Here is a 27,930-nt window from a genome sequence, read left to right as displayed (position 1 = left end):
AACCCCCAGCCTGTCAGCTGCACGCTGACTCCTCTCTCAGCCTCTCAGAAGTACACGCAGTTTTTTATTGCCCCTTACAAATGTGAAACTTACCTTGTGCTGTTGCTTGTCTTTTAAGGGTGTAGAAAAGTGACTGTTTTGTTTCCTGTTCACAGGCACTGAAATTAACCAGGCAGCCCAAAGCACCCGTGAAGGTATAATTGTGGAGATGGCCTGTGTCACAGTGAATGTATATATGTACTATACTGTACACACGGACAATTGACACAGCTGGGTTTTGTGAATGTTGCTTCAGTGCATATTTTATTTTTTTATATATATCTATCTATATATATATATATATTAAAAGATACCTGTTAAGTGCCTTACAGATGCATTTTTGGCAAAAGCATTGTTTTCAGAAGCCACTTTGTTGGTTGCTGCCAGAGGTTGTACAGTATTTTGGAGTCCTTTAGTTTATTTTTCTAACCGAGTGAATGGTCATGACTGGCAGCTGGTTCTTCCATTGCCCCTGCTTTAGAGCCAGGGTGCAGCAGCTGCAAGTCTCTGTTTTAAACTAGCCAAAATGACCAGAAGCCTATCCCACTGCTGGCATACCCGGGGGAAGAGCTTTCTGAAGGTTTTTTCTGAGATTGACTTGAATTTCTGTGTGACTCTGTTACACTCCCTAGTCATATGACTGTGACATGCCTTTTTCTTCTGAGTTTGTGTATACTCAGCATGGGGCCATCCAATGGATAGAAGCTGAAAAGCATGAATTATTTGCATTTGTTGACACAGTTGTCTAGACATTCCTTCAAAGTTAATGGTTTCTCAAGAAAATTCTTTCAATTCCATTGTATGATATTGTGCCATTGTATATCTTAAATGCCTCATAAGCTTCTTCAAAGAAATGGTCTGGTGTTTGGGTTATGAGTGAAGTATTTGTGTTTGCAGCTAGGAGATCTTTTCATCATTTGCCCCTGAAGAACACAAATTTTTGGTTTTCTTTTTTTCTTTTCCTTCCCCCTGTGCGATGCATGGAGAATTTAGGATGCTGAAACAGAGCCTTTATTGTAGTAAGCCAAGCTATGTTTTCTCTATTGCTGCAGTGGTAATGAATAGTAGCTTATGAGGACAAGAAAATTGATAATTTTTTTTTTTTTTGCGAATTAAAAGGATCCTTATAGTAACAGAAACGCTATCTTAGCTTATTTGACAATCAATCACAACTTTTAAAAAAAATAATATTACTCTTTCTAATAAACTTATATAAAAAAGGAATTCTAAATACTATTTCTAGGCATTGAAGAGAAAGGAATGCAGGCATATATTTAAACATGCAGCCAGCACTAAATTTTGTTTGGGAGGTGAAGGTTTCAGAAACGTGCTCTAGTCCAGACTGGGAGGTGTGCCCATCTGCAAGAACGGTGCTGGCAATTGTGCATTAAAATATTAAGTAAGGAAAGGAATAGGTCAATGTGGGATCAATATAAATGCAGGGCTTCCATGTGTGTCATGGTTAACATTGCAGCTAAAGGTGTGGCTGAGTGCAAACATCTCAGAGCAAGTCTTTAGCAAATGTAGATTATCGGAGCTCTGATAAGGCTGTAAGCCTTTGCACAAGCTGAAGATCTTCTATGTGACAATAAGCATGTGAAATTCGTATCCTTTTGCCTTATTAAGACAAAAATGTGCTTGGTTTACCTGGTCTGTTACTTCCAGTCCTGTGAACAACAGGAAAAAGTAATCTGGTACCAATCCTCGGTGCTTTACCTGATGGCCACTCCCTGTTGCCACCTGTATGAGAAACTATGGGGAGCTGACAGCATCACCCTGCTCAGAACTGGCACACCAATAAAGGGACCATGTGACAAAGGTATGGGAGGTGGCACATGCTGAATTCTTTCCTGCCCTGGAGGGGGATCAAGCTCTCCCTGCTGAGTAGGTGAGGAGGCTGAGGGACACTGTCCACTGCCCATGTCCCCAGGGCTCTGCTCTCTTCCCACTGGGCAGTGAGCTCACAGTTTGATCAGTGCATCCCTAGATAGCACAGGCAAATCCACCAACAGGCCTGCAAGGAACTGGAGAGTTCCTGGGCCAAATTCAAGTTTCCACTACCTTAAGCATTCTAAGTGGTAACTGGTTCCATATGGGAAAAAAATCCTCTGGGTTTAAAAGCCCTGCTTGCAGCAGAGGACTGCTACCAAACTCAGGACAGTTTCTTTTTGTTCTGCTTCCATAAACCTGAATTTCCAGAGACTATAGAGACTTTATTCCCAATTCCACTGATATTGATGACTCTTTCTGTTGGTTTTGAATGGTGAGACAACAGGCCCAGAGGCAGTGTTCCATTTTTCAAACATATAGCAAGAGTTCAAGCAGACAGTAGCTGACTGTGGTTGTGTCAATGCTAAATAGTCAGAACACTGCAAGTACCCTTACTGAGCTACCTCTGTGTACTGAATCTCTGCCTTTCAGTACTTCCAACAACTTAGATTCCATTGAACACATCCTTTGTTTTTTGGGGTTTTTTTCACATTTAAGAATATTTCAAACTGGTTTACAATGTAGTTTTGTTAGAGTCTTTACAAAGTCCTTGTTGATTACTTTGGGGCAGCTTAAATATTGTGTATGAGTGTTGGAGGTGTTGGTCTAAAGGGAATATCAAGCTAAACTGAAATACGTATTTTAAATCCATACTTAATGAAACTGAATTGTGTACACCAATTCTGTCAAGACTGTTAAGATGTTTGTTTTATGACTTGTTATATGTCTTTAATAAACAATGGTTTTGAATTTAATTCTGTTAACAGGAAAACAAGATAAAATTATTTATCCCCTAGGTCAGATTTTTGCCTCTGTTATCTGTTTTATTAATTTGTGGGTGAGCTTTTAAACTGTTTGCTTGTTTAAAAAAAAAAGCAAGCCCATTAACTGTCTGGAAATACTTCATGAACTTGGGGAAAGTCCTCAGAATACTGCTAGTTGTCACCCATTGAAAACTAATGCACTGAACTTAACCAGGTTTTCAGTAAAGACTTAGAGCACTTGTGAATCTTTTCAACTTCATGTCTTTAAATTTAACTGATATTAAACATAATCAGATAAAACTAATGGCAAATGAGAACTTTGCCCATGTTACAACATGAAGATTTCCTTGATCATCAACACTTCCTATTTCTGCATCTCTCTAATCCCATCCAATGATAGCAGAGGGAAAAGAACTCACCCAAACAATAGAACAGCACTTCAGAGGTCACAGGCAATGTTAGGACTTTGTGTGGAATTACTCAAATGTTTTATTTCCCTTTTTGTGCATTACATTGAAAAGCTTTTGATGACTCCAGTAACTTATCAAGAGAAACAATTTTAATGTAGTTAAAATCAAAGATGTGGTTGTGTTTTTTCTCGTTGATCCTTTTGTAAGTGTGAACAGGTTATGTGGTAGAAAGGCAGTCTCAGCAGAAGCTGTGCAGTTGTGCTTGTTCATGGAGCAAAAGGAGCCTGGTTTTACAGAAGTAGTCCCCTACATTACTCTGGCAGTCAGGGAAAAAGGAGCTGTTAGTTTTATTTGTGTACATTTTTCTGTGGCAATATCCTGACAGCGGGAGGTTAGAAGGCAAGATGAAATATGGTCTGTCTGCAAGCACATTGATTTATGTGCGAGTGCATACGTGCATAAGAGATGAGCAGTTATATATGTAGAAATGACTAGAAAGGGCCAAGTCCCTGGGATACAATTTTTTTTTTGCAAGACTGCATATGGAGAAAGAGCTACTTTTTTGATGTTATTCTGCCATTAAAAATGAAATTTCAGACACTGAATTGTGTTTTGTATTGAATCATAATCTTATACAGAACCCTTACAGCAGACAATCGCAGCTTTGTATTTGTAAACTGTAGACTGTTTTGCACTTAAATAGATGTTGATGCATTTGGGAATTACAACACAGTAAAGGGCTAAATCATAGTTTCTCCATTTGGTTATAATCCAAATGCATTTATATTACTATTATTATAAAGTGCCAGGAACACAGGCAGTCCCTCGCAAACACGTTAAATAGACAAGAGACTAAATTCTGCCCTTGGTTACACTTGCACATCTCCAGTGCAAGGTTGTTAAGCTGCAGAGCAGTCTCCCCAGGGAAGCTGTTTGAAGAGCCCTGCCATCATTCTAACAAAGCTCAGGGATAATGTAGCACATGATGAGAGTAAATGAAGAGCATTTTACTTTAGATTTGATGGCCTGCCCCTTCTAGCATCTTGTAAACCAAATCTCTTTTGTCCCTATTTCCATGGGGTAGCCCCAGTCTCCCAGACCGAAACTTAGAGCATCCTGTCAGAGCAATATCAGGAGAGGGACGTGCTCCCCTCTTTACCATTTTCTTGCTTCAACCACACTATTGCTCGTGATCATTAGACTGTGGCTTCTACGAGGAGGCATTTTGACTTTAATTCCTCCAAGCTGAGGTGTCCCATTCCTGTAAAATTCTCATTCAACAGAGAGCACCCTGTGGGATGGTAAGGAATCTTCTGGAGTTGCATGGACAAGCTGTGCAGGACTAGAGAAAGCAATACTCAGAAATGCAGGTTGGAGGCATTGCTCCAGGCAAGTCTGCTTTGTGCTAGCATCTAAAGCTGCAGCAGAGGTCATGAAAGCAGCCTCTGGATTGTTCCTCTTGCCAGAAAGGTGGAGAGTGAGATCTTCAGTGAGAAGTGAAATTAAATTTATTAGTGATTAAAGGGACAAGAGAGATGTGTTGGAAGCAAGGAATGCCAATGAGGCCTCTCGGCTGCTCCCCTAAGCAAATTGTAGTCTCGGTGGAGCATCAGCTTCTCAGTCCATCAAATTGCAGTAATCAAGTCTGGAGCTGATGGCAGCATGAGTCACCACTTAATTTTCTCATCAGTGGAGACCGAGTTTTCAAAATATTTTTAGATGCATTTCCACAGAGATTTCTGCCAGCCAGTGACCTATAGAGTGACAAGCAAATGAGCAATAGCTGCCGATGAATCAGGCTTTGCTCCCTGGCACCTACCCTTCTGACCATGGTCAGGGGCAGGGAGGGCAGGTAAACCAAAGGCTTTTGGAATTATTATGCAGAAAAGAGCCCTGCTGAGCTGATAGAAACACCTGGATTTGTTAAATAACGAAATAACCACTGAATTCTTAGGCTGCCTGGTAGGTTCAGATAAACTTTGACTATTGCTAGCCCTAGCCAGAAGCAGGTGTGAGATTAGGAGCTGACTGTGATCTGTGCTCCAAGGCACAAGCTTGTACCCAGCAGCTGCAGCAGCCCATGGAAGAGGCCACACATCTCCTAAGGATCCCATGCTGGTGCATCTCATCCACTCTTTGTGCTCCAAACTGCCACTGGCACAAACATTTGTCACTCAGGTAAGAAAAAGGGAAAAAAAGCCCCTGGTGGCATCCTGTGTGGGTGGGCTACATCTAGTATAGTAGTCACAAAATCAAAGACTTGCAGATGTTGGCATGCTGGTACTGGCTCATCTCTGTAAGGGAAAACTTGCTATTCATGGTCAGTTCTCTTATGAAATAATTCCAACTTCTAAGGGAAATCAGCTGCCTTGAAAGGGAAGAAAATGGGCTTCCTTAAAGGAAAGACAATTTTATTGATAAGATTAAAAAATTATGGAGGTCATGTGAGAACTGGCCTTCTGCCAGGAGAAATGCAGGAAATAAAATTTGAGAGTCCTGTGACAATAATTGGGTATGAAATTCTATTGACAAAAGCTTTTGCAGTTCTATGCTCCCTCTGTTCCTTAGCATTGTGACTGCAGTCCTCCCCTATTTCAATCCTTTGTCTGCTGCACAGCCCGTACCCAAGATGTCAAAAATTGTTTTATTTCCTGGTGCCTTCCCTGTGTAGTTTTGCCACTTCTTGTCAACACTGTTTGATGAAGTGATAAAATGTCTTTTTCCCCGTTTTGGGGTTTTTTTTGTTGTTTTGTTGTTGTTGTTGTTTTGGTTTTTTGTTGTTGTTTTGGGGTTTTTTTAGCTTCTCCCAGTTAGCTGTCCCCAACTGAACCTGGTGTCATCACCAAGATGATGCTCTCATCTCTTCTCCAAGCTCTCTGAGAGACCCTGTCCTGTAGCCAAGAAACCAGGGCAGCCTTCCAAGATGATGCCTGGGGAAGCAGAACTCAGCTTTTTGTACTGACACTGAACAACTTAACCCATGCAAATTACAGTTCTTGTGTTCTTTGTTGGGACTCGCAGCTCCCCTGGAAGGGAACATCCACATGATGCAGACCTAAAGTTCAGTGCTGGATCCATTAGAGTCACTGTCAGTCCTTTGGGCAATCCCATACTGCTGTTGACATATTTTGGCAAGTTCTCCAGCAAATTCTCACTTGTTCTGTTTCATAATATTGCTTCAGATTAGAGAAATGTTGGGAGGACCTCTATTTTTCTTTATAAAAATTACAAAGAAACCTTTTTTGATCTATTTTAGGTCTCTGTTTGTTGGAAAAATTAACTGTAATTTCCCAGAAGTGGCTCAGGACTACTATATTTGCCTCACATATTCACTCTGCTCCTTCCCCAAAACATACAATCTTTCAGGTACCTCACATCGAGTTGCATAAAGCCCTTTTTTAGAAAACAGCTACAACATCTGTTTATCTGGTCCAATTCCCTGATAAATAAAATATATCCCAGAGGCATAATAGCGTGCTAAAAATAAGAGTATGACACAATTTGAGCCAGCTAATCTGGTAACTCTCTTTGCTGCAGCTCACGGAGTGTTAATGTGAGAAGCCTGGATCTTTCCAGCTCGGCTGTCTGTGAGCATCACGCATGGATCTCTCCCAGAGCCAGAGCCAAATCCCACAGTACTATGCCATCCTGTGCTCACAAACTTCCTCCCTCTGGCCTCTCCTGGTGTAAAACCATAGGGGAATTGTGATAGGTGAGATTTTGTGTGAGTCAGGGATCAGAACAGACGCGCTGCACTCAGCAGAGCCCGACTCGTATCGTGTTTGCAATCCGGTAACGCCTATTTGTGACACAAAACACCAACATGTAACCTCTCTGATTATAAAAGGCATAAAGAGCTACACTATCACCTATCAATGTCCCAAATAATATCATTTTAATTATCTATCAGGGCAATATAAAAAACCCAACAAAATTCAAATCTTGCTGGTATCAGTTTTTCAGACAAGTTTTTGGTAGTTTTTTTTGTTTGTTTTAAAGTAGGGTGTGTAATACATATAGAAAAACTCCTCCATGTATCATGTATCATGATGTATATTAAATCATTATCCTCTATGTTCTATAATTTGATCACATATTTTTAGGAATATATTTTGCTTATCTAATTCTCCACTTTCACCAGCAAACTCCCTCTGCTAATTAATCCCGTTTGAATTTTTGTATTTCAATTGCATCTGAGCCTTGAATTTTGGTATCTGTATAAATATGCTCCAGTGTATGGCAAGCAGCAGCTTCCTATGTTTAAAAAATAAATTTATTGAGAAATTTCATTATCTTTTAATACTGAAAATAAAAATAAAATTTCGTCTTTTAGGATGGCACAGTGATATTCTATGAACAGCTGCTACTTTGAATGTGTTTTAATTTTTTTTTCCAGAATCCTCAATTTAGGAGCTTATTCTCAAAGTAACAAAATATTTTCTCTGAACAATCCCAGAAGCGTAATACATTAGTAGAAGGAAAAGAGTATTTATGGCCAATAATTCAGCTGTTATAAATTATGACTATAAAGAAAGAGAAAAGGGTTCCTTTTTAAAACTTGCTGCCAGATTCTGTACAGCAATGCTGGGTAAGGTAAGTAATGTTCTTTTGATTAACAGTCCAGTCTTGAGTAGATTTCATTTAAAGAAGACTTTATTAAGCATTTCTCTCAAACTCATCTATTTTGTTCTGTTTTGAACAGACTTCCATCTGAAGAAAACTCTTAGTGACTTTTTAGCCTACATTAAATTCCCACTGACAAACAGATGAGAATTATTATTAATTTTCTTCAGAAAGAACTAATAGGCTTTGCCAAATAAATCATGCAGATCCTAAATGTGCTATTCATCTCTTCAGCAGATGGCTTAAAAGCTATGATAGTTGCCCTTTAAAAATCAAAAGTCAAGTGAGACCTTTGACTTGAAGTGAAAAATTTGGACTGACGGTTGTCCTGGGCCTTATTATTGTTTGGGTTTTTGCAGTTTGGAAAATGAGAGAGCTGGCAGACATGGATTCTTGGTAAGAGTGGTTTCTTAGTTTCTTGGGAATTAGACCACCCATGGAGAGTGGAGGTAACTGGTTTATGTTAATGAATGGCTCAGTTATTTATCCCTCTCCAGTATTATGGAGCAGCCCAAGTGTCCTGAGAAGCCAGAGCTGACAGTGGAGTTGAACATCTTCAACTTGGACACCTTTTGTGTCTGTCTGTCTGTGTGTCACACATAGCCCAGGACCCTGAAATATTCCAGCATCTTCCACTGTTTCAGTTCCCTCTGTTCTGGAAGTTATAGATACTTTGTGCTCCTCTTATCTTTCAAGAATACACTGTAGGTAATTATTATGTTTACCTAATTAACTTTTTGTTGATTTAAGCTTATTTGATGCAGTCACTGATGCTTCTGGAGCACACATTCCATCATCTCTTTGATTTTTTCCTAATTAATGGAAGAGTCTGATCACTCACTTCCAACTAGTTTTTAAGTACCCTTGATTTTTTTTTTAATTGTGTTTTGGGAATTGATTTAGAGTTGAAACATGTCTCAACTAATTGAAAGACATAATACCACTAAACTGTATGAATTAACAAATACTAATATGTACTTAACATCTGTCCTAGATACCAGTGTTTGTACCCATACACAGAGGATGCTGCTACAGGCTGAAAGTAGAAGACAGGAACAATGTAGTTTATCCAAAGACTGAAGACTGTATTTCTCTAGTAAATTTAAAATCAGCATGAGACATATATCCCATTCAGATATTCATCTGTTCAGCATCTTTACTAAAAAAACTTTCTAGATGACACTTATGGCAGCAGAAGTTGTGGTTCTAGCTGACATTACTCAGTTAAAATTGTATGAGATTTATCCAAATGCTGATGGCCATATCCATCTTAAAGGAAAAAAAACCAACCAACAAAAAAAAACCAACCAACCAAACAAACAAAAAAAAAAAAAACCACAACCCAAAAGCAACCAAACAAAAAAATCCCCCAAAACAACAACAAAGAAACACCAACATAGTTTTCATTTCTCCTGTTTGTCACTAAAATGATGTATTATAAATTTACCAAGTCATGAAAACCAGCATCATTTCATATTCTGGGCACACCATTAATTTTCACAGGCAAATATGTGTTTAGAATCCCTGTCTAAATTAGGTCTGTTTGAACATTGAATGCAGTTATTTTTCAGTATTTTCCATGCATGAAGTTTAGCTACCTTGTTGTATCAAAAATCTAGCTGTACTGGCAAACTAACAATTTTTTTAAAAAAGCTGGAAGAGGAAAAGTGGAAGGAAAAAACCCATGTGTGACCTCTGGTGGTTTTAAGACTTACTCAGAATATTGTACCTTCATCAATGATTAAATGACTCTCCCTTTTAAAATGCATTGAGCCCTCATTTTTATGTGGATGGATATTACTACACCAGAAATTCAACCTCTCACTGAGAATAAAGGTGATCATAAGAATGGGAAAACAACTCAGATAAGTAAAACCAATGCAGATGCAAACCTTTTGCCAACTCCTTGGAAAAGATTGACAGTCTGAAGACGTGTAAACACATGTGGGCTACATTTCCCAAAATAAGAAATGATGGCAGATGCTCAGCTGGCACTGACACATCAGGTAGCCATCACTCTGGGAGGACAGGTACTTTCTGAAAACCAAGAACTTTTAACAACATTGAAAAGAAAGTGCTTAAACACCGAGGTGTCCAAAAATTTTATTTGGTTTGCAAACACAGATTTTGACTCTTTTTCAAGCTTCTAATTTTTTTTTTCTTTGTATCTGTCTTTTCCTTGCTCTGTCTGAAAACACAAAAAGGGGTAGAAAGCACTATGGAGCTAGAATAATATGTGTATATACACATATTAATTGTATACATCTGTATCAGTCAGCAGGTTAATTTTTAGATGCCATTTTGATTACATCTTTTCTCTTTTGTTTGTTTGGTTAAGGATCTTCAGGAGGTTTTCAGAATATGTGGGTTGGGATGGAAAGCAAAGCCAGATTTTATCAGATATATCTCAATGCTTCTTAATACCATGTATTTTCATCAGTGTTTTCTCTATGCTTTGTTGTTTGTAGGCAGCACTTAACACTTTACAGTCCTTCAGAGAGAGTGCTGACTGTGGCTGAGAAGTCATCCTGGAGAACAGGATCACAGGTATTTTCCATTTTAGATACACAGGCCCGAATACCATACATACATGACCAAACTGACTTTTACTTAAGTACTATATAATAGGAAAAGTCAGTCAAATTGTCATATTTTAAAGAATGAAAGCAAAATTATCTGTCTTGTTGACAAATGCATCTGCACTTCCCTGTGCCCCAGGGCCTGCACACCCTCATCCCACAAGCAGGTGCCTACAAAAAAGCTGGAGAGGGATTTTTTATAAGGGCAAATAGTGGTAGAACAAGAGGGAATGGTTTCAAAGTGAGGGAGCAGGTTTAGAATAGATATGAGGAAGAAATTCTCGACTGTGAGGGTGGTGAGGCCACAGGCACAGGTTGCGCAGAGAAGCCGTGGTTGCCCCATCCCTGGAAATGTTCAAGGCCCAGTTGGATGGGGCTCTGGGCAGCCTGGTCTGGTGTGACATGTCCCTGCCCATGGCAGGGGTTGGGACTGGGTGGTTGTTAAGGTCCACTCTGACCCAAACCATTCTACGGTTCCATGTTGCTCCCTGTGCTCGAGGCAGAGAACACGGAACCGGCTGCTCTGTGACATCAGCCCAGGGCTGAGGGCGCCGCGGGCACTGTGGCTGTGCTGGTGCACGGAGGCTTCGCTCTCGCAGCTGACACGAGCCACGGGCAGCAATGCTGCTGCTCTTCCTCCTCGTCCTGCTGGCCACATGCAGGCCTGTGCAGGCCATGTGGAACACGTGCGAGTAAGTGGCCCCAGGCTCTGGGAGGGAGCTTGGGCAGCACTTCAGAGAGGGCCCACTTGTCCTCTGTGGCCAGGCCACAGCATGGGGAAACCTCAGTTCCCTGTGGAGAGGCGCACACCCCGTGGCCTTCTCCCACCTGCTGTCCCTGCACACCTTGTGCGGAGCTTCTGCTGGAGCAGCAGCAAGCCACAGAGCAGGATGGAAATGACTTTCTACTTGCAGAGGGAGCTGTGGGATCCGGCCCTTGACTTCTGATGATGAGCGAGGCATGACACGCGTCGTGGGTGGCAAAAGTGCTGAGGAAGGGGCCTGGCCCTGGCTTGTCAGCATCCAAGATCCCTCAGTTTCAGACACGGGGCATCTGTGTGGAGGGTCCCTCATCAGCGTACAGTGGGTCCTTACAGCAGCCCACTGCTTTGCCGAGTCCAGGTAAGGAGGAGCAGGAAACAGGGATATCCTCACAACATCAGCAGGTGCTCTGTTAGCAGTGCCATATGCTTCTCCCATCCCGTTTCTTTGCAGTGTGCCCAGTGCCTGGGCAATGCAGAGCCCAACTGAGAAATTGCTCAGGAGAAGGCTGGGCACATGCCACTACTTCCTAGCAGGCTCCAGCTGACATTCCCAGAGCCTGAGGCACGCTAGAGCAGTCACCGCCTCCACAGTGCTGCTTTCCTCTGCCTTGAGAAGCAGAAGGCTGGTCACTGCTGAGCTGCCACAGCTCCAGGCTCTGCTTCCCCTCACCCCTCTCTCCATGTGCTTTCAGGAACATCAGCGCCATGCGTCTGCTGATCGGGGCAACCCAGCTGTCCGAGCCGGGCCCTGAGGCTGAGGTGCGCCTGATCAAGCGGCTGCTGGTTCACCAGGAATACAGTCCTGCCGACCAGAGCAATGACATCGCGCTGCTGGAACTGAACGAGCCTGTCCAGTGCAGCCCCTACGTCCAGCCGGTCTGTGTGCCCAACGGCACGCTGAGCGTGGGACAGCTGGACACCTGCTATGTCGCTGGCTGGGGTGCCACCACTGCAAGATGTGAGTTTCCAAAAATGGAGGGCAAGCTCGATACACTGGGAGGACAGGTTGGGCTTCCTGACAGCAGAGTCAGGCTGCACATTCCCTAAAGTTAGACAGCAAGGACAGAGAGCTCCAGCACCTCTGCAGAGCAAAGCCAAGCCCTAGGGAAGGGAATCACCCCCAGATGGGGAAAGTGGCAGCAAGCTGCCAGGTCCTCATTCCTTTCTATGCTCACAGCTCAAACATCAAGTGATGTCCTACAGGAGGCCAAGGTCCACCTTATCAGTGTCCAGATCTGCAACAGCAGCGAGTGGTACGGGGGGAGCATCCACACCCACAACTTGTGTGCTGGCTACCCGGAGGGTGGCATTGACACCTGCCAGGTAGGAGAGTGTGACAAGTTACTCAGCCTCCAGCAGCGCAGGCAGCACCGCCCCAACACAGCCCAGCCCCTGCTTTCCCTGGCCAGTCGCTCACTCAGCCCTGGCTCCCCACCTTTGCTGGGGCTTCCTACCCATTCCCCATCTGCAGGGCCTAGCCCAGGGCCTCCCTTGTACCAGAGGCCTGGCACTCTGCCCAGAAAGCCCTGCTAGTGCTCTTGGCAGCCCAGAGGTCCAGATGCCAATGCTGGAACATCTGTCCTCTGCACATCCAGGATCACTGTCCAGAGCCAAGAGACAGCCTGACTTCATAGACCCCCAACCCACTCCCAGCTAAGCGTCTGGAGGCTCCAGCACCTGAGCAGAGGCTTGCTCTGCTGGGAATACAGCTCTGGCAGGGGCTGTGAGAGAGAAGGAGGCAGCCTCAGTGCTGACAAGGGCCACCCAACACCACCTTAACTCTCTCTGCTCTGCTACAGGGTGACAGCGGGGGTCCACTCATGTGCCAGGACAACAACGCTGACTTCTTTTGGGTCGTCGGTGTGACTAGCTGGGGAAGAGGCTGCGCCAGAGCAAAACGTCCTGGAGTATACACTTCTGTTCAGCACTTCTATGAGTGGATTCTGATCCAGATGGAACTGCTTCCACAAGTACAGGATTCTCAAGCATCAGAAGGCTGGGTTCATATGAATGTTCCATGGCCCACTCTTAGGCCATGGTCAACAGTACTCCCCACTCTTAAGCCATGGCCAAGACCACCTCCCACTCTTAAGCCATTGCCAACAGTGTTCCCTACTTTCAAGCCATTGCCAACAGTGTTCCCTACTCTCAAGCCATTGCCAACAGCGTTCCCCACTTTCAAGCCATTGCCAACAGCGTTCCCCACTCACAAGCCATTGCCGACAGCATTCCCCACTCACAAGCCATTGCCGACAGTATTCCCCACTTTCAAGCCATTGCCAACAGCATTCCCCACTCACAAGCCATTGCCGACAGCATTCCCCACTAATAATCCATGGACAGCAACACTGCCCACTCAGAAGCCAAGTTCGATGCCAACACCAGTGGAAGAGAATAACAGCTGCCCATTTCCACTCAAGAAGCTGATGGAATTCTTCACTAAGGTCCAGGAGCTCCTGAAGAACCTACTGGGAAATACAATTTGAGCAGGAGAATGGACAGGATCCAGTGCAGGTTCCATGGGACCATGACCGTTTCCTGCTGAGGCAATGCCTGCTGATCCAAAGGCTGTCTCAGTGCCAAAGGCCTGCTCTATCCTGCCCACATTGCTTCTCTGCATGTATGCAAATGCTGACAGACTTAGTTGCTGAAATAAAGTTGCCTATGTTTGCTGTTAACCGTGCTTTCAGTCCAATTTGGTCTCCTGAGCAAGGCAAGGACTTCCTTGCCCAGGACCTGCAAAATGAAGCTGCACCAGACCACTTGGGCACAAAGGGAATCACTCCAAAAGGCTGAAATTGTGGCTGATCAGAGAGGAGAGTGCTCAGAACCACCAGAGAATGGAGAAGACTGGCCCATCAAGGCTAGGAAGAGGACAGGAGAAGACAATGCCACATGCAGACACCTTGGGGGGGAGCACACTGAGGCACACAGGTTGGTGACTAGAGCCTGGTAAAAGCCTTAGCTAACGGAGCAGGACCTGGGAAGCTCCTGAGCATAACAAGCAAAATTGCTGACTGTCACAAAGACAGGGAGAAGCTGACAGGAGCTACAGTGCCCTAAAAGGAAGAGCAAGATTTCACAGGTAGCAAAGGGACATTGATGTGTGAGGTGGCCATACTTCAGTGAAGTTTGAAGGAAGAGTTGTAGTCATTCTGGGGAGAAGGACCTGGTAGGAGCAGAAGGACCCAGGAAATGGTATCTGTAATGCCATGGAAAGCCGAGGTGAGCTAGTTAATAGCACCTGCAACACCAAGTCTGTTCACAGGTGGGACAAAGCTTGGATTTAGGGGGAAAAGATAGCAGGGAGGAGAGAAGGGCAGAGACAGAGAGGAGTTGAGGAAGATCAGGGGGATGTGTAAGCATGGCAGATAAGTAGAAGGGAGGATCAAGGAGCCAGTCTCACAGACACAAGCTATGCCCTTGGCCTCACATTCCAGGTACCTCAACTGCCCTTGTCAGTGTGGGCCCAGAACAGCAGTAGCCCTCATAGACATCAAGGACACGGAGCCTCCTGAGAGGGTGTTGCTGTGTCTGACGTGGCCAGCATGGACTGTGCTGCATCCATGTTTCCCGTGCTTTGCATGGGAAGGATGACACTGCTTGAGTATCTGGCATATTTGGCTTTTGTTGCACATATAGGGTGTTTTCCTGCAAGCTGTTAGCAGGAAGTTCAGCGAGCCCCTGCAAACAGAGGGGCTAAAATAAAACTGGAGAGGGCTTTTTTTACAAGGGCAAGTAGTAATCGGACAAGGAGGAATGGCTTTAAAATGAAGGTAGATTTAGAATAGATATTAGGAAGAAATTCTTCTCAACCAGAGGAACTCCGTGACTTCAAAGTTGCATTCAAAGCAAATGTCACAACCATCTCCTCCTCAGAGATGGAAAAAGCCTGTCACAGTCATTACCGTGACACAAGCACCTACCAGCAGCTTCCAACTGCTCATTCAAATGCCAAGTGACAGGCAGATGTTTCCAATAAGAAATACAGCCCTCTCGGAGCCTTTGGTTGCATCACCCACCAGGACAGCATTGCCTCAGCCTTCTCTGGCCAGGGCTGTGACCTGCTGGAGTCACTTGAGCTCAGCCGAGCTCAGCTCTGACCATGGGCCCCAGACAGACCACGTGGCACAGCTGGAACTGGAGAGAGCTTTGCTTTTTCTTGTCATAAACGTTTTCGTTAGTAGGAAGCTGTCAGGAGAAGGGGACATAAGACAATTTACACCCCGCCTATTGTTTTCCCAGCAGCATTTGTGTAGCGGATTTCTGGAAGAAAAAAATCTACAAACGGCAGTTGGGAATTTGAAATAGCACTGGGGACAACTGTGCATGCTCTGAAGCGGCTTGATAATTAAGACAGAGTATAAACCATGTAAGTTGGAATGTCACTGACAAGGATTACAAACCCTCCCTCCGCCCGAGCGCTCCCGCCGCGCCGGGACCGGCCCGGAGCGCGGGGCCGCCATCGCCGGGACAACGCTGCCCCCTGGCGGCGGCCGGCGGGAGCACCCGCGATTGCGATGGATCCCGCGGCGTGGGCCCGCACGGACCTGCCCGGGAGCCAAGGTACTGCACGATTCCTGCCCGGAGCCGTGCGGGCATAGACCGCTGCAGGCAGCCGCTGCCTCTGACACGTCGCGTTGGTGCTGTCTTAGACACTGGCAATTACTGTTGACACCTCACTTCGACTGGGTTAAATATTTTCCCACTCCGGGTCCTGTGTTTGCACAGGAAGGATCAGCAAGTCACGTCTGCTGCCATTCCCTCTGCAGCAGCTGCCCGATGTCCTTGGTACCTGGCCGTCAGTTCTTAATGTACATCAACATGTGCTGATATACAGCCAGGCTGATCTTTGACTCACCTTTGGAACAGCGACACATTTTCTCAACAACAAATTATACTTTGACATTAGAAGGTGGCAATCTGTAATGGATATTGCAATCTGAAGATTGAAAGAGACTATCTGTGATCTTTGTCCTCAACCGAGTAAGCTGGAGTCTCTGTTTCCTCCTACACATTATTTGATTGTGGGACATAACCTTGGGATGTACTAATAATCATTAGTCAGAGCTGATGTATCCGTTACGGGCCTGCCCTGCTCGGGGAGGGAGACGTTCTCTAGAACAGTAGTAAATCAGCAAAACATGCACTTAAATATACAGTAAAATGTGGTTTGAGACACGGTCCTTCATACATCATGTAGCGAAATGTTTTATTGAGAGAGTCACACACGCACTAATGAGGAAAGAGGGCTGCAGAGACATTACCTGTGAAGGGGAAGCGGTTCAGTGGCAGGAAGGGGCTGGGAGATCTCTGAGCAGCTCCTGGCCCAGGAGAAGTTGTGACTCCCCAAGTCCTTCTCTGCCCTCTCGTAGCTTTAGACAACCTGGCAGGAGAGAGAAGGGAAGGCAAAGGAAGGAAGGGAGTCCTGTAGAGCTGTCCAGACACAATGAGCCTTAAGGGCCTGGCAGGGACAGTGAAAGGGTCCAGCTTGCCAGGAGGAGTGAGGGGTTTGTTCTGCTACTTTGTCATTTGTTTTTGCTGCTAAGCAGCTGTCTTTTTGGAGTTGAATGTTGCAGGCGTTGTTAAAGCATTGTCTCCTTTTCTTTTTTACAGGCATTTGTCATTATTATTTAAATCTGAGTGAATAAATAACACATGCATCTGCTGAATGTTTTACTCCCTGGGTTCCTGACCTTGCTGTTTTGCCTTCCTTGGTTTCTGTGGTCCTGAGTAGTTGCAAAAACTGTGCCAAAAGGGCTGGCCAAGCCAGACAGTCAGATCTCACAAATGCCTGGGGCCGCATCCCTCACTAATCTGGGAGAGCTCGAACATCCATGCTGGCCATGATTGCTGGGTCCACAGGGCCCTGGGGCTGCTCCTGCGAGTCTTGGCACCCTTTTTGGAGCTGGCCAAATTGGTGAATGTCTGGGTTTTTTTACTTACAAGTGATAATTCAACCAATGCAGAAAATGTCTGTGATGTCTAAGCTTTGGATCAGCTCTCTTGCTTAATGCAACCTCTCCACATTTTTTTATTTCTAAATTTCTTTTTTTCTTGAGTTAAGATAGCTCAAGCATTGCAATAGCCATAGACATTTTTACTGCCAGGACTATGTTTGATGCCTGTTTGGCTGGTGGGGAGATAGGCTCGGGATAGGTGTGCATTAGCTGCTTTCAGTACTTCTGACCCCAAACCATGTCACTTTGCTGAGGGATGACAGCCTGACGTGGGCCACAGGTGCTGCAGGCTGAGCCACCCTGAGAGAACTGAGATCCCCAGTCCCAACAGAACTTCTGTGACTAGCCCAGGCATGCACCTAGTGAGGGAACAAGACAAGTCTTTCACTTGTCTCTCCAGTAAATATTAGAATAAGGCAAGTCAGTTAAGAATGGGGAAGTTTGAATGGTTTGCCTTTTAATAAATTGACCAGTGCTTGTGTTTTTAACGGACTTAAGAAGAGATAAGACCTCCATTCCTCCTATCATGGCAACTGTAACAAAAGGAACATCATTCGGAAGTCAAGAAAAAAACACAGGCACTTTAGGTCTCAGCCAAGAGAGCTGCAAAGTAGCAAAATTCATTACTAATTCAGAGGAGCTGTATCCCTCAGAGCTCACTATTACTGTTCTTACTACTAATAATACTGGAGCACATCAATTTAGCAGAAGACAGAGTTTGGCAGAAGAAGGCAGAGTAGTGTGCCACTCTCCCCTCCCAGTCAAACACCACCATGAGGCCTTCCTTGCTCTAGTCAGCCTAGAAAGAAGCAGTGCTGGGTTGTGGGCAAAGAGCTGAGGAGAGGAAGGTTCTGGCTTTATAGCCAGAGCAGTCTGATAACATTAATCCCAGGGAGACAGTGAAAGAGGCCATAGGTATTTGTAATTTATTCATAAACAGCTATGCCATCATAAGAAACTTTTTAAAATAATATGTGATAGTTCTTTAAATATTTAAGAGTTTGTTGACCTATTTTCTCAGTTAATTAGGATTTTTTTTTGGCTGCATTAACAATGACTTAAATGCAGTCTGTTTTAGTCACTACACAGTTCAGCTACACTGGCTTACAGAAACATGATTTCTTTCTAAGGCACACGACACCAGAGAGGAATGCCATTGTAAGTATCTAGATGTATGCTTAAAAACCTGGAGACTTACTAGTAGGTAGGGCATCAGCTCAATTAGTAAATATAAAACCATTTACCTGGCATCCTTCTGAGTCCTAAACCAAACTTTGTCTTTTCAATTACAGCACTACCCTTGTTTTTTCTCCAGCAAAGGGCTACAGTGCAGTTGCCCTTCTCTTTGAAGTGCAATGGTTAAGAGCATCAAGCTCATCTCTGCAAGCTGCATTTGTGAGTACGCTTCTTTTCTTACTCATTTATTTTGCCCAGGGCTCACTGGGCCTAGAAGTGAAGTTGATAAAAATTTGTCCATGTGTGCAACACAAATGTCACTGATCACAGTGCAGCAGTATGGTCAGAATCCAGCTCTTTCTGAATGCTAATGGAAGGCACTGTTAGCAAAAGCTGCACTCTGTGCATCATGCTGGAGCAGGAGCAGAAGAACTCATGTCCCACCTGTCTCCTCTGAAGTCAGTGGTGAGGTAAGGGAGCATATGAGAGCAGGGCTTTGATTCACTGTCCAACATGGAGATGGCCACAGGGCTCTCCTGACAAAGGGGAAGCTGTCACCAGGAAGGCTGGATGAACCATCAGAGTCCTGTCATTATCTGCTTGGTCCAGGGCGGTTGCTGTGGGCTGTGAATTAGGCTGCAGCACCAAAATGTAAGTTTGTCCCCCACTCCATGGCTTGGGAATGATCAGCTGAGCTGATCCACCCTAGAAAAGGACACCAGAAGGGTCAATTCCTGCTCTCTGAAAGGCTCTAAAATGTATATCTCGAGAGGATCATTATCAGATCTATTTCTGGCTCTTTTAAAGCTGCAGTAAAATAAAACTTTACCCTTGCTGTTGTCACCTGTCCTTCTTAGGAGGTGTCCAGGAGCATGCTGTTTTCCGAGGGCTGCTTTAGGGGTCTCCTACAGAAAACCACATGGTCAGAGAGAAGTTTGCACAAACTCAGAACACAGGGATGCTGTTAACTTTCCATGCAGCCTTGGCAGGGCATCTCCAAAGTGACCTGGGAAGGATACTTCTCAGTCTGTGTTTCTGCACAGTGTCACTGAGCTGACTCAAAGCAAAAGAGTAAATAAATGTTGGCTGTCAGGCTTCAACAAGCTTCTTCATCAGGTGCAAATGGACAGGAAAGATTTTCTTCCATTTGCACCTGATGAGGAGGCATGTTTCTCCCCAAAAAGCTGGTGTCTGCCATCCTGTGTTTCACTCCATGGATCAATTTAGCGTTCTTGGGATCAATGTTCTCCACTAATGAGTTATTGCTTTTTATTTTCAAATTGAAACTTGAAATCTTGTGGCAAATATTTGTCATCCAAGGGATACCAAGTGTACAGAGTCAAACCTGTAAGCTCTTAAATGAGAATGGTTTGGTTTGTAGTTCCTAGAAAGAAATATAACAGTAGAAACTTTTTTTCTGAGATTAAACAGAAGTCAATACCACAGTGCAGAGGAAGAATTTCTATTTTAGGCTACACCCTTAAGGCAACAGAGTTAGTGTATGTCATTGCCACAGTGACAGCTAATGAGCAGATATACAATATTAATTGCAGTAAATGTAACACACTGAGCAATCTATCAGCTTCTATTTTCTCAGCAGCTGTAGCTTAGATACTTTTGCCTAACACCTCTGTCTGAACTGGCTGCTTTGGGTTTGTTTGCCTATATGGAGCACAAAGAGGAACTAAACCACCATTGTCTTCCTCCCGCTGCTCGAAGGGCTGACCCAGTTGTAGTGAGCTTGCAGCAGCACGAAGCTGTTCTGGCGGATCTTTCGGAAGTGCATCATCTCCCCGTTCTCCGTGACGGTGATGACGTCGGGCTCGGGCTCGCTGAAGGACACCTCGGCTCGCTTGTGGCAGTGCTGGGCACAGACACAGCGCAGGGCAGCTGCCAGCGCCAGGCCCAGAGCGGCCGTGCACACCAGGAGGATGCCGAGCTGGGTTGCAAGGAGTCGGGGTCCTCTGCCAGGGCCTTCTCCTTTCCCGAGAACAGCAGATTCGGGAGCTGGTCTGGTCACCCATGGCAGGGTATTCCCAGCTGCCTCCTGCTCATCCTTGTCCTCCTCACCCCTGGTGCCTTCCCCCTCTGGCTGCGGTGCCAACTCTCTTCCTGCCAGTTGCCTCGAAGCCGAGGACAAATTGCCAGCAGTGCTGGCATCACCAAGCCAGGCTGTGGTTGCAGCAATGTCATCCAGGTGAGTGCGTATGTTCAGGGCAGAGGGAGACGCTGTCACATGTAGGGAGGCTTTCAAGATGGTCCCACTCTCAGTACTGCCCTTTGAAAGCAAAAACATGCCAAAATATGCAGTGAGGGAAGAGAAAAAGGGGCTGATTAAGTTCTCACTGCCTACCTCATTGAACATTTCAACTCTGTTTCTGATGCCCATGTGTCTCTCTGGCTTTAGATTAACTCTTCTCTATTCCCTGTTTACTCAGTGGCTTTTAGAAAATGAAGCAGATACAACCCTGCTCCATCCTTACCAGAATTGCCACAGGAAGAACAAAGCACTCAAGTCAGTCCCAAGGGCTGTGTGGTAGTGTGGGTGGAGGGCAAAGGTGAAGGGCACAGGTGGAGAAGAAGGTCACTGCTTTGTCTAACTAAACATCTGCAGTTCCTCTTGTAGTGGTGGTATTTTTCACAGGCATCATTATCACAAAATAATATCACTTAATAAACAATTCCCACCTTGAGTGGCATCAGGGTCATGCTGAAAGGGCAGGTGTGATCTTCCCAGCCAAGCTGCGTGTGTAGGCTCACATGGACCCACTGGGATTCAGTACTGCCCTTCTGAGGCTATGCTGTGTATGGACATGGGAGATTTGGGATGGCCTTTGCCATCAGCAGTTTTGGGGCATTCACATGCAAACTATAAACTCTCCGCAAAGCCTGTCTTGCTTTCTCAGTTTACATAGACAGTCTGAAATCTTCTGCCCTTCTGTGCTGCTTAACCACCCATTTTAGTGGGAATGACAGTTCCTGCCTGGGCCTGTTTCTGAGGACTGTCTGGTTCCATGCACCTTATTTTAACTGTCACAAAATGCCAGCTGCTCCACACTGGTTCTGCAGCCCAGGCTTTGCTGCAGGTATCATCCAAGACTAACTGGGGAACAAGCATGCAATTTAGGAGGTCCCCAATGAATTTTTCCATTCCCACTATGCACCTGAGCCCCCATCCAAAACCTGCAAAATGTACTGGAGTTTTTAATTTAGCTCCACTGAGATTTGGCTCTGGCCCTCGGTAGCTGGCACCTCTCCAGCCTGTCCAGCCCAGCAGGCTTTTTCACACATCCATTAATTACACCAGAGAAACTCTCACCCTCTACCATCATTAGTGATTTCTAAAGCTTCCTGGGAAGACAGTGTGACAGGAGTACAAAGCTGAGGTAGGAGCCCTGGCAAGCTGTGAAGCAAAGTAGTGGAGGGTCAGAGCATCCTTTGTGGAAGGGATGGTTTCTGAAGATGCTATTAAAATACAGTAGTAAATAGAAGACTTTCAGTGGCTGAACTGCAAACTGTAAAGTAGCAGGCTGGCAAAGTTAGGATTGCATGTGTATGGATAACTTGCCCTCAAAATGCAAAAGCTGTACTGTAAGGATATTCTGCAGGATTTGGGACTTTGGGATAGAAAATGGAACTGCCTCACAAGTCCTTACCCTATCTCAACTAATTTCCTCTTTCTTTTCACACTCCTCTCCATTCTTGCCTAATTTCTCAGTGTTTTTTGTTTCATTATGCTCTTCTGATCTTGCCTTGTGCAATAACTTGTCCTTCCCTTTGGTTTCCATCTACTGCCAGTTCTCCACTTCTCTCTATGGCTATACCAGGTGCTCACGATACACATCTCTCCTTTACTTGTTCTCTGTCCTCTGCTGCTTCCTAAATATTTCTGGCTCATTCTGTGCTGTGTGTCCCATTTCTCTTTTATTTTCTGTGTGGTTCTTTCTCTTCCTTCTTTGGCACTCTGGAGACCCTAGTTCTTTCTTCTCCTTGTATTTTTCTTCTCACCATCACTTCATAGTGGACTTACCCCATTAACTCTGTATCCTGTATCTCTAAGCACAGACATTTCCAGCAGCCTGTAGTCATGTCTACATAAGGGAAAGCAATTGCTTTTACAGTGGGCCTCTTAAAAACCCAGGCAGTGGGCTCAAAAAAACCCAAACAAACAAAAAAAAACAAAAGAAACCAACCAACCAAACAAAAAAAAAACAAACAAAAAAACCAAAACACCAACCAAACTAGAAAGAGATGTAACCCCCCCATTTCCAGTTAAGGAAAAAGAATTAAAACTTTTAACAGTCTCAGTGTAGTTTTAGCCACTTATGACACCTACATGGGCTGCTAGGGTGTCTTCCCCACCCCTGGTGCTTACCTTTCTGTTGCCTGTACACATCAAACACAAGTGTAGGGTGGCAGCACTGGCAATGTTTCTTGCTCTGAAATATGGACAGAGGAAAGGCAGGGTTAGCAAGTGGCACCTGTGGCTCACACCACCAAGAAGTGCTGCTCCTCAGAGCAGTTTTGGGATCCATACAGTCAATGTAGATCATATTTTGTAGATTGTATTTTGAATTATGCTTGATCATTGATTCCTATCCCCATATTTTTCACCCACAATATGAAATGTTGCATGAAAGCTAATGCAGCCCAAACCTTCTAAGACTTCTGAGCAGACGTCCTCAAGCCCAAATGTCATAATTGCTTTGCATCCTTTTATTTCTTTTTCCCTGCAGATGGAGAAATAGGTCTGCTGAGTTCACTGTTTCACTGAATATTTGTATGCACTTTCAGAAAAACGTTGTAACAGTCGATAGGTTTTATCACATTTTTCCACCACCTGGCCAGTCCCCCACTGTGCTGAGCAACGCAGTGTTGGGTTCTTAGGCGTTTTGGATTTTTTCCCTGTCACTGTCTGTCATGTGCAATATCCAAAGGATTTTTTTCTTAAAATCTCAGCAAACAAACACCCTCTCACCTCCCCCCTACGCGCAGACACCTTCCTACATCTTCCTTGTTCATCTGCAGGGAAACTAGTACTATTTTCCTTCCCCATAAGGACTGGAGGAACAGCTTTTCCCACCACCTAGATTTACCCATTGAAGGTGCTGTCGCTGGAGGCATTGTCCTGGGAGAGGGAACCTTGCAAGGAATCCACCATTCCAACATCTTGGGTGGGAAGGGGCGGTTCCAGCCCCCGGCCGCTGGACTGGATGCTCCTGCCGGACACAGCCCGCGCTGTCCGGGCTGGCTGCTTTGGCTCAGCAACGGGACGAGTGTCTGACCCCACACCAAAACCTGGCTCTGGTGCTGGTGTTGCCATGATGCCAGTGGGGCTGGCAGGCAGCAGGGAGCCAGTGGCAGCTGCAGGAGAGATGGGACCTTGTCCAGCAGGGAGACAAAACAAAAACCAGGGAGAGAGGAGCAGAAATCTTTTGTCTTCAGTTTGTTTATTTCAAATCCCACTCAGTGCCAAGGTTTGCCAGGAAGGTTTGTAACAGTGATTCTTTTATTTTCATGTCACTTATTTTTAAGAGAGAACCCACATGGATATTAAAGCAGCAAAGCTTGCTGCCTATGTAATGGTCAAGTAAAATAATTAAAACTCAGCCTTGGTGCCATGCCAAAAATGCAGAGAAATACATTTGATTCGGGTATAAGTAAATTCTTGGAGCATCTTACTGACCAAAGGCTGCATAAATGCAACTAAATATATAGCTGGAGGGTAATAATCACATTTAGAGACAAATGTGTTCCTCTGTTTAGGCAACATTGCTAATTGCACTTCCTTCTCTTCAAGAGCTGAGATTTAGGTAAAGTATTTTAAGATTTGCATTGAAATCATAAGATCTGCCAACCCCTTTTAACTTTCTGGTGCCCTCCTTGGAACTGGCTCCTCCAATACTGATCCACACCTCAAATACTGACCCACACCTTCACTTCAAGGAGCTCACCATGGCCATCACTGATCTCGACAGACACAGCAGTTAAATGGGTCCCTCATTTAATGACTTGTTTGGGCCACTTGTGTTGGACACTTGCCCAGAATAAACTGTAAAAGTGCTTTGCAGGGGGTGTTGATAAGGAACAACAAGATTTGCTCACCATACCTGTGGGGTGAAGGTCAGCTGGTCCCTGCAGAGGCATGGGAGCTACAGCATTGGGCTTCTTGTCAGCAAGAGTCTTGTTTTGCCCTCCCTGAGCCACAACAGCAGATTCAATCTTTGCCCAGTAAACAAAGTATGACTGGACTATGGAGATGCTGTTAAAACACAATCAGGCAAGAATTTACTGGCTCTATAGCATTAATAAAGCATCTGACTGTTTAGCTGATCACAAAGACTTCTTTAATCTGAAGAGAGAGCCAAAGCAAAAGTATTCTAAAGGATTAACCTGTTGTGCATTTCCTATTACAAATAAAAGGTACCAGGTCCCATAAGAAAGATTTAGGGTAAAGAATCACCACTTAGTAATTAAGTTCAGCCAAAAAATGTGTGGGAACTTAAAGAAACAAAAAAAAAAAAATTAAAAGCTGTATTACATTCATCATGTTGATAGAAGTACATTTGTAAAACTTGGACTAGCTCTTCTTATAATCTTCTGTAGGCAGGGAAACAACAGTGGTATTTATTAATTAAAACAAGCCAATGTAACTTGTACAAACAGCAGAATAGGTAAGGGTAAGAAAAAGTCTCTCTTCTCAGCCCTCTGATATTTGAGCCTGCCTAATCCTCTGCTTTTTGTCAGGTGCCAAAACTGTGTTGGCCAACCTTTAACTTCACCCTGAGAGTCTTATTTAAGCTGGAGATTTTGGGAGAATTTCAGCTCAGATTGCTCAGCAGCTTCTGAAAATTATCTAAGAGGAAACCAACCTGGGTTTTTTCTGGGCCAGATGAAACTTACAAGGCATTTTTAAGCCTAATAAGGTGTTTTTCCAGATGCTGTGACAGGGTAAAAAGGGAGAGGCTATCAGATATCAGCTTGGAGGGTCAAAAGTCAGAGTGTGAAGGAAGTATCAGAGTAGGTGGCTAGGACTAGGTCTTGTTGGGATTTGTTTGGGTTTATTTGGGGGTTTTTTTGTGAGTTTAATAGTATTTCTTTAAACTTAAATATTATTTTCTGATCTAAAGCAATGGCCAAAAATTGGAAATTCCAAGCAGCAATATTTCTGTTTCAATGAATTTTTCTTGAATTACAATGAGATACTCAAGCCACAACACTCAACAGGACACTTAGGTTTTGGGAAGCAGCCAAGGATCTGGCCAAGCAGTTTCTAAGTGATTTTTTTGAAGTCGAAATATAACAATTTAATCTCTTTTGAAATGAAAAGCCACTGTGCTTCCTCTAAGGCAGTCAGTTAGAAGATGTTTAATTTCATTCCAAATTAGAACCAAGCTACTTGGACAGTTTGGTGCAAAACAGAGATGTCAAGTTTTGACACAGTGCTCACTCTCTTTCTATTGTGAGTAATTTGTGAGTGATTCTGTTTACATTTAACTTTTTTAAAACCACCTTTTTTTTAAAGTGATATACAAGATTATCCTGTTGGCAGGGAAGTCCTACGGGCTGTATTATTTACAAAGACAGGCAACATGGTTCTCTCTTTATGCCTTAATATTTCTGTTTCCTAAAATGCTTAAGCTGTCATCTTCCAGTGTATCTATTCTGAGAAAACAGTGACCATGTGAATAAAAAGCAGCAGAACACAGCAGATATTAATGGTGATTTATGTACCAGCTGGGATATTGTTGCAGCATTTGGTAAGTATTTAGCTATATTGGGTTCAAGATACATAAAGCACTGTGCTGAACAGCCTGTAACTGAGAAGACACAAATTCTGATTAGGAACCAGCACGTCCTTACAAAAACTTGATGTCTCCAATGGGTTGGTCTGGTGCTTTCCATACGAAGGACAGGTTTCTCTTCAGTGACTTGTCCGAATGTGTGACAGTGTCACCATCTTCAAAACAAGTCAGCAGCTTGGAACCGGGAGGCAGGAAGATGAACGTGCCAGTGATTTCATTGTTGGACACTTTGCGAGCCTGCAGCATAAAGCCCATGTAATCCCGCGTGCTTCTTACTGTCACTTTTGGAAGACAAAACACGGGACACAAAGGGATTTATCTTGCTGTTATGGAGTGAATTGTCTGCAATGGAGTTCCCAGAAAAAAACCTTGGCTAACGCTACTGAAAACACCTTTGGTTTTGCAATGTGTTATTGCACACAGCATTTGCCCAAGTCTTCCCCCCATCCCTCCTTGATGATAAGCTGTTAACCACATTGATCAGGCAGCATGCAGCCATTTTTAAGGAGGGAGGTTTGGACACCGCTCTGTGTTTGTGAAAGCTCGTTTTTTGCCCTCAGAGGGGTTTTGTTTTGCACACGGATGAACAAGCAAATGGCCAAGCTGGGGAATAGTGCTTCTCAGCTTTGTCTGCATTTGCCTGAGGAGCAGCAATGCCAGGGATGGGGAATGCTGCCAACCATGCCCAAGAGTCAGGTGAGTCACCCAGACCCCTTTGAGTGGTGCAGAGGGGCTGGGAAGGTGACTTTACCCACTGGAGGTGCCTCTCATGTGCCATTGCATGTAATAAGGTCTGGTATGGTTGAGACACAGTTGAGATAAATAAATCCCACCCAAAGTACCCATGCAGCAAACAGAATTCCTCTGTAAATATGTCCTCATGACCAGAGAGGTGTTGTAACTCGCTCAGAGCAGTTATCCCTCTTCCCAGATTCACAGAGATTAATTCCAGCACTTGAGAGGTTACCATGTATTTTTCAGATGCAGGAATGAGTAGCTTGTCCTTACCTGGCACCTTGTCTCCCGGGAAGTAGAAGGACACATTGGTGTGGACAGTGACATAGTTGTTGTTGGAGCTGTGCAGCTGCACCCTCAGGTGCCTGGGCATCATGTCGGTGCAGGCAGAAAGGCTCGCGCCCTGCGAGAAGGCGGCTGCGTAGGACACCAAGCACAGCGTGGTGCAGGCCCAGCCAGCAATGGCAGTGTGGGCTCTCCCACCATCCTCCATCCTACAGCAGGAAACAACGTGGAGTTCGCTTCAAAGCAGTGGCTTCCCGAATGGTGCCATTGATTCACCTCACCTCCAGAGCTCCTCTCCCCACTGTCTTTAAACAAAAGGGAGTGAGTGATCTCTGTGGCACCTGGAGCCACTTTGGGAATCCACAGTTTACATTCTGAAGTGAACTGTTCAGGCTGGGAAAGGGAAGAGCCCCCCCACAGGAGGATGTATTTCTGTGAAGCTGCCCATGGAGGGAGCAGCCAGAAAAGATTTGCCCTAAAAAGCCTTGTGTGTTTTAGGAGGAGGAGCAGGCTCTGTACAGCCACACTCAGCCCAAATGTACAGCCTGATCAACAAGGGAAACATCTCTCCCTTGGACCTGCAGAGCTGCTGCAGGCCCCATCACATATGGGGCTGGTGCCTAGGGCAGAGCCTGTCCCTGCCTGCCATCACAGAGCCGTGTCCCTGCAGTGACAGCACAAAATACATTTCCATATTGAACAGAGTATAGGGCCATTCTGCTTTTTCAAAATGCACTTTTCAAAGTGGAACTGAATGATGAGTGTGTGGCATTTTTGGTAATGGATATTGCAAAGCAAGTGC

General features: G+C 44.6%; 3 protein-coding genes across 4 annotated transcripts in view; 2 read left to right on the top strand and 1 right to left on the bottom strand.

The window, feature by feature from the left end:
* SLC10A7 (solute carrier family 10 member 7) overlaps positions 1-11,374 on the top strand; it is a 145,396-nt gene extending 134,022 nt beyond the window's left edge. Inside the window, exons 12-14 of one of the 2 annotated variants that reach the window (XM_088164084.1) lie at positions 156-194; positions 10,294-10,372; positions 11,319-11,374. In XM_088164084.1, coding sequence (XP_088020210.1) covers positions 156-194; positions 10,294-10,344 — 90 coding nt within the window. In that variant the 3' untranslated portion in view covers positions 10,345-10,372; positions 11,319-11,374. Of the gene's footprint in view, positions 1-155; positions 3,803-10,293; positions 10,373-11,318 lie in introns of those variants that run through there. The other variant, XM_088164085.1, reaches the window with a different exon arrangement.
* Positions 11,026-13,845, top strand: LOC106855676 (acrosin-like). Its single transcript, XM_088164083.1, has 5 exons — positions 11,026-11,096; positions 11,319-11,525; positions 11,860-12,125; positions 12,345-12,490; positions 12,967-13,845. The coding sequence occupies exons 1-5, from the start codon at positions 11,026-11,028 to the stop codon at positions 13,651-13,653; spliced, it is 1,377 nt and encodes a 458-aa protein (XP_088020209.1). The 3' UTR covers positions 13,654-13,845.
* Positions 13,846-19,749: 5,904 nt separating this feature from the next.
* REELD1 (reeler domain containing 1) lies at positions 19,750-27,336 on the bottom strand. The gene is made up of 6 exons (XM_014880531.2): positions 27,117-27,336; positions 26,167-26,389; positions 24,414-24,565; positions 23,400-23,685; positions 22,679-22,742; positions 19,750-20,581 (listed from the first exon to the last, which is right to left on the bottom strand). The coding sequence occupies exons 1-6, from the start codon at positions 27,334-27,336 to the stop codon at positions 19,988-19,990; spliced, it is 1,539 nt and encodes a 512-aa protein (XP_014736017.2). The 3' UTR covers positions 19,750-19,987.
* Between the last annotated feature and the right edge of the window lie 594 nt (positions 27,337-27,930).

The sequence above is a fragment of the Sturnus vulgaris genome, chromosome 4, assembly GCF_052056855.1.
Source record: "Sturnus vulgaris isolate bStuVul1 chromosome 4, bStuVul1.hap1, whole genome shotgun sequence".
Taxonomy (NCBI): Eukaryota; Metazoa; Chordata; class Aves; order Passeriformes; family Sturnidae; genus Sturnus; species Sturnus vulgaris.
The sequence above is the reverse complement of the archived record's forward strand: the minus strand, read 5'-3'. Positions and strand labels throughout refer to the sequence as shown.

What these genes read in the sequence shown, in the direction of transcription:
- REELD1 (XM_014880531.2), bottom strand. Translation starts at nt 27,336, where the DNA reads ATGGAGGATGGTGGGAGAGCCCACACTGCCATTGCTGGCTGGGCCTGC. An exon ending in CCCGGGAGACAAGGTGCCAG is followed by an intron (nt 26,390 to 27,116) that starts GTAAGGACAAGC and finishes GTCTTCCAAAAG; the next exon opens with TGACAGTAAGAAGCACGCGG. An exon ending in TGTGTACAGGCAACAGAAAG is followed by an intron (nt 20,582 to 22,678) that starts GTAAGCACCAGG and finishes TTGCTTTCAAAG; the next exon opens with GGCAGTACTGAGAGTGGGAC.
- LOC106855676 (XM_088164083.1), top strand. Translation starts at nt 11,026, where the DNA reads ATGCTGCTGCTCTTCCTCCTCGTCCTGCTGGCCACATGCAGGCCTGTG. An exon ending in GCCATGTGGAACACGTGCGA is followed by an intron (nt 11,097 to 11,318) that starts GTAAGTGGCCCC and finishes TTCTACTTGCAG; the next exon opens with AGGGAGCTGTGGGATCCGGC. An exon ending in GTGGCATTGACACCTGCCAG is followed by an intron (nt 12,491 to 12,966) that starts GTAGGAGAGTGT and finishes GCTCTGCTACAG; the next exon opens with GGTGACAGCGGGGGTCCACT.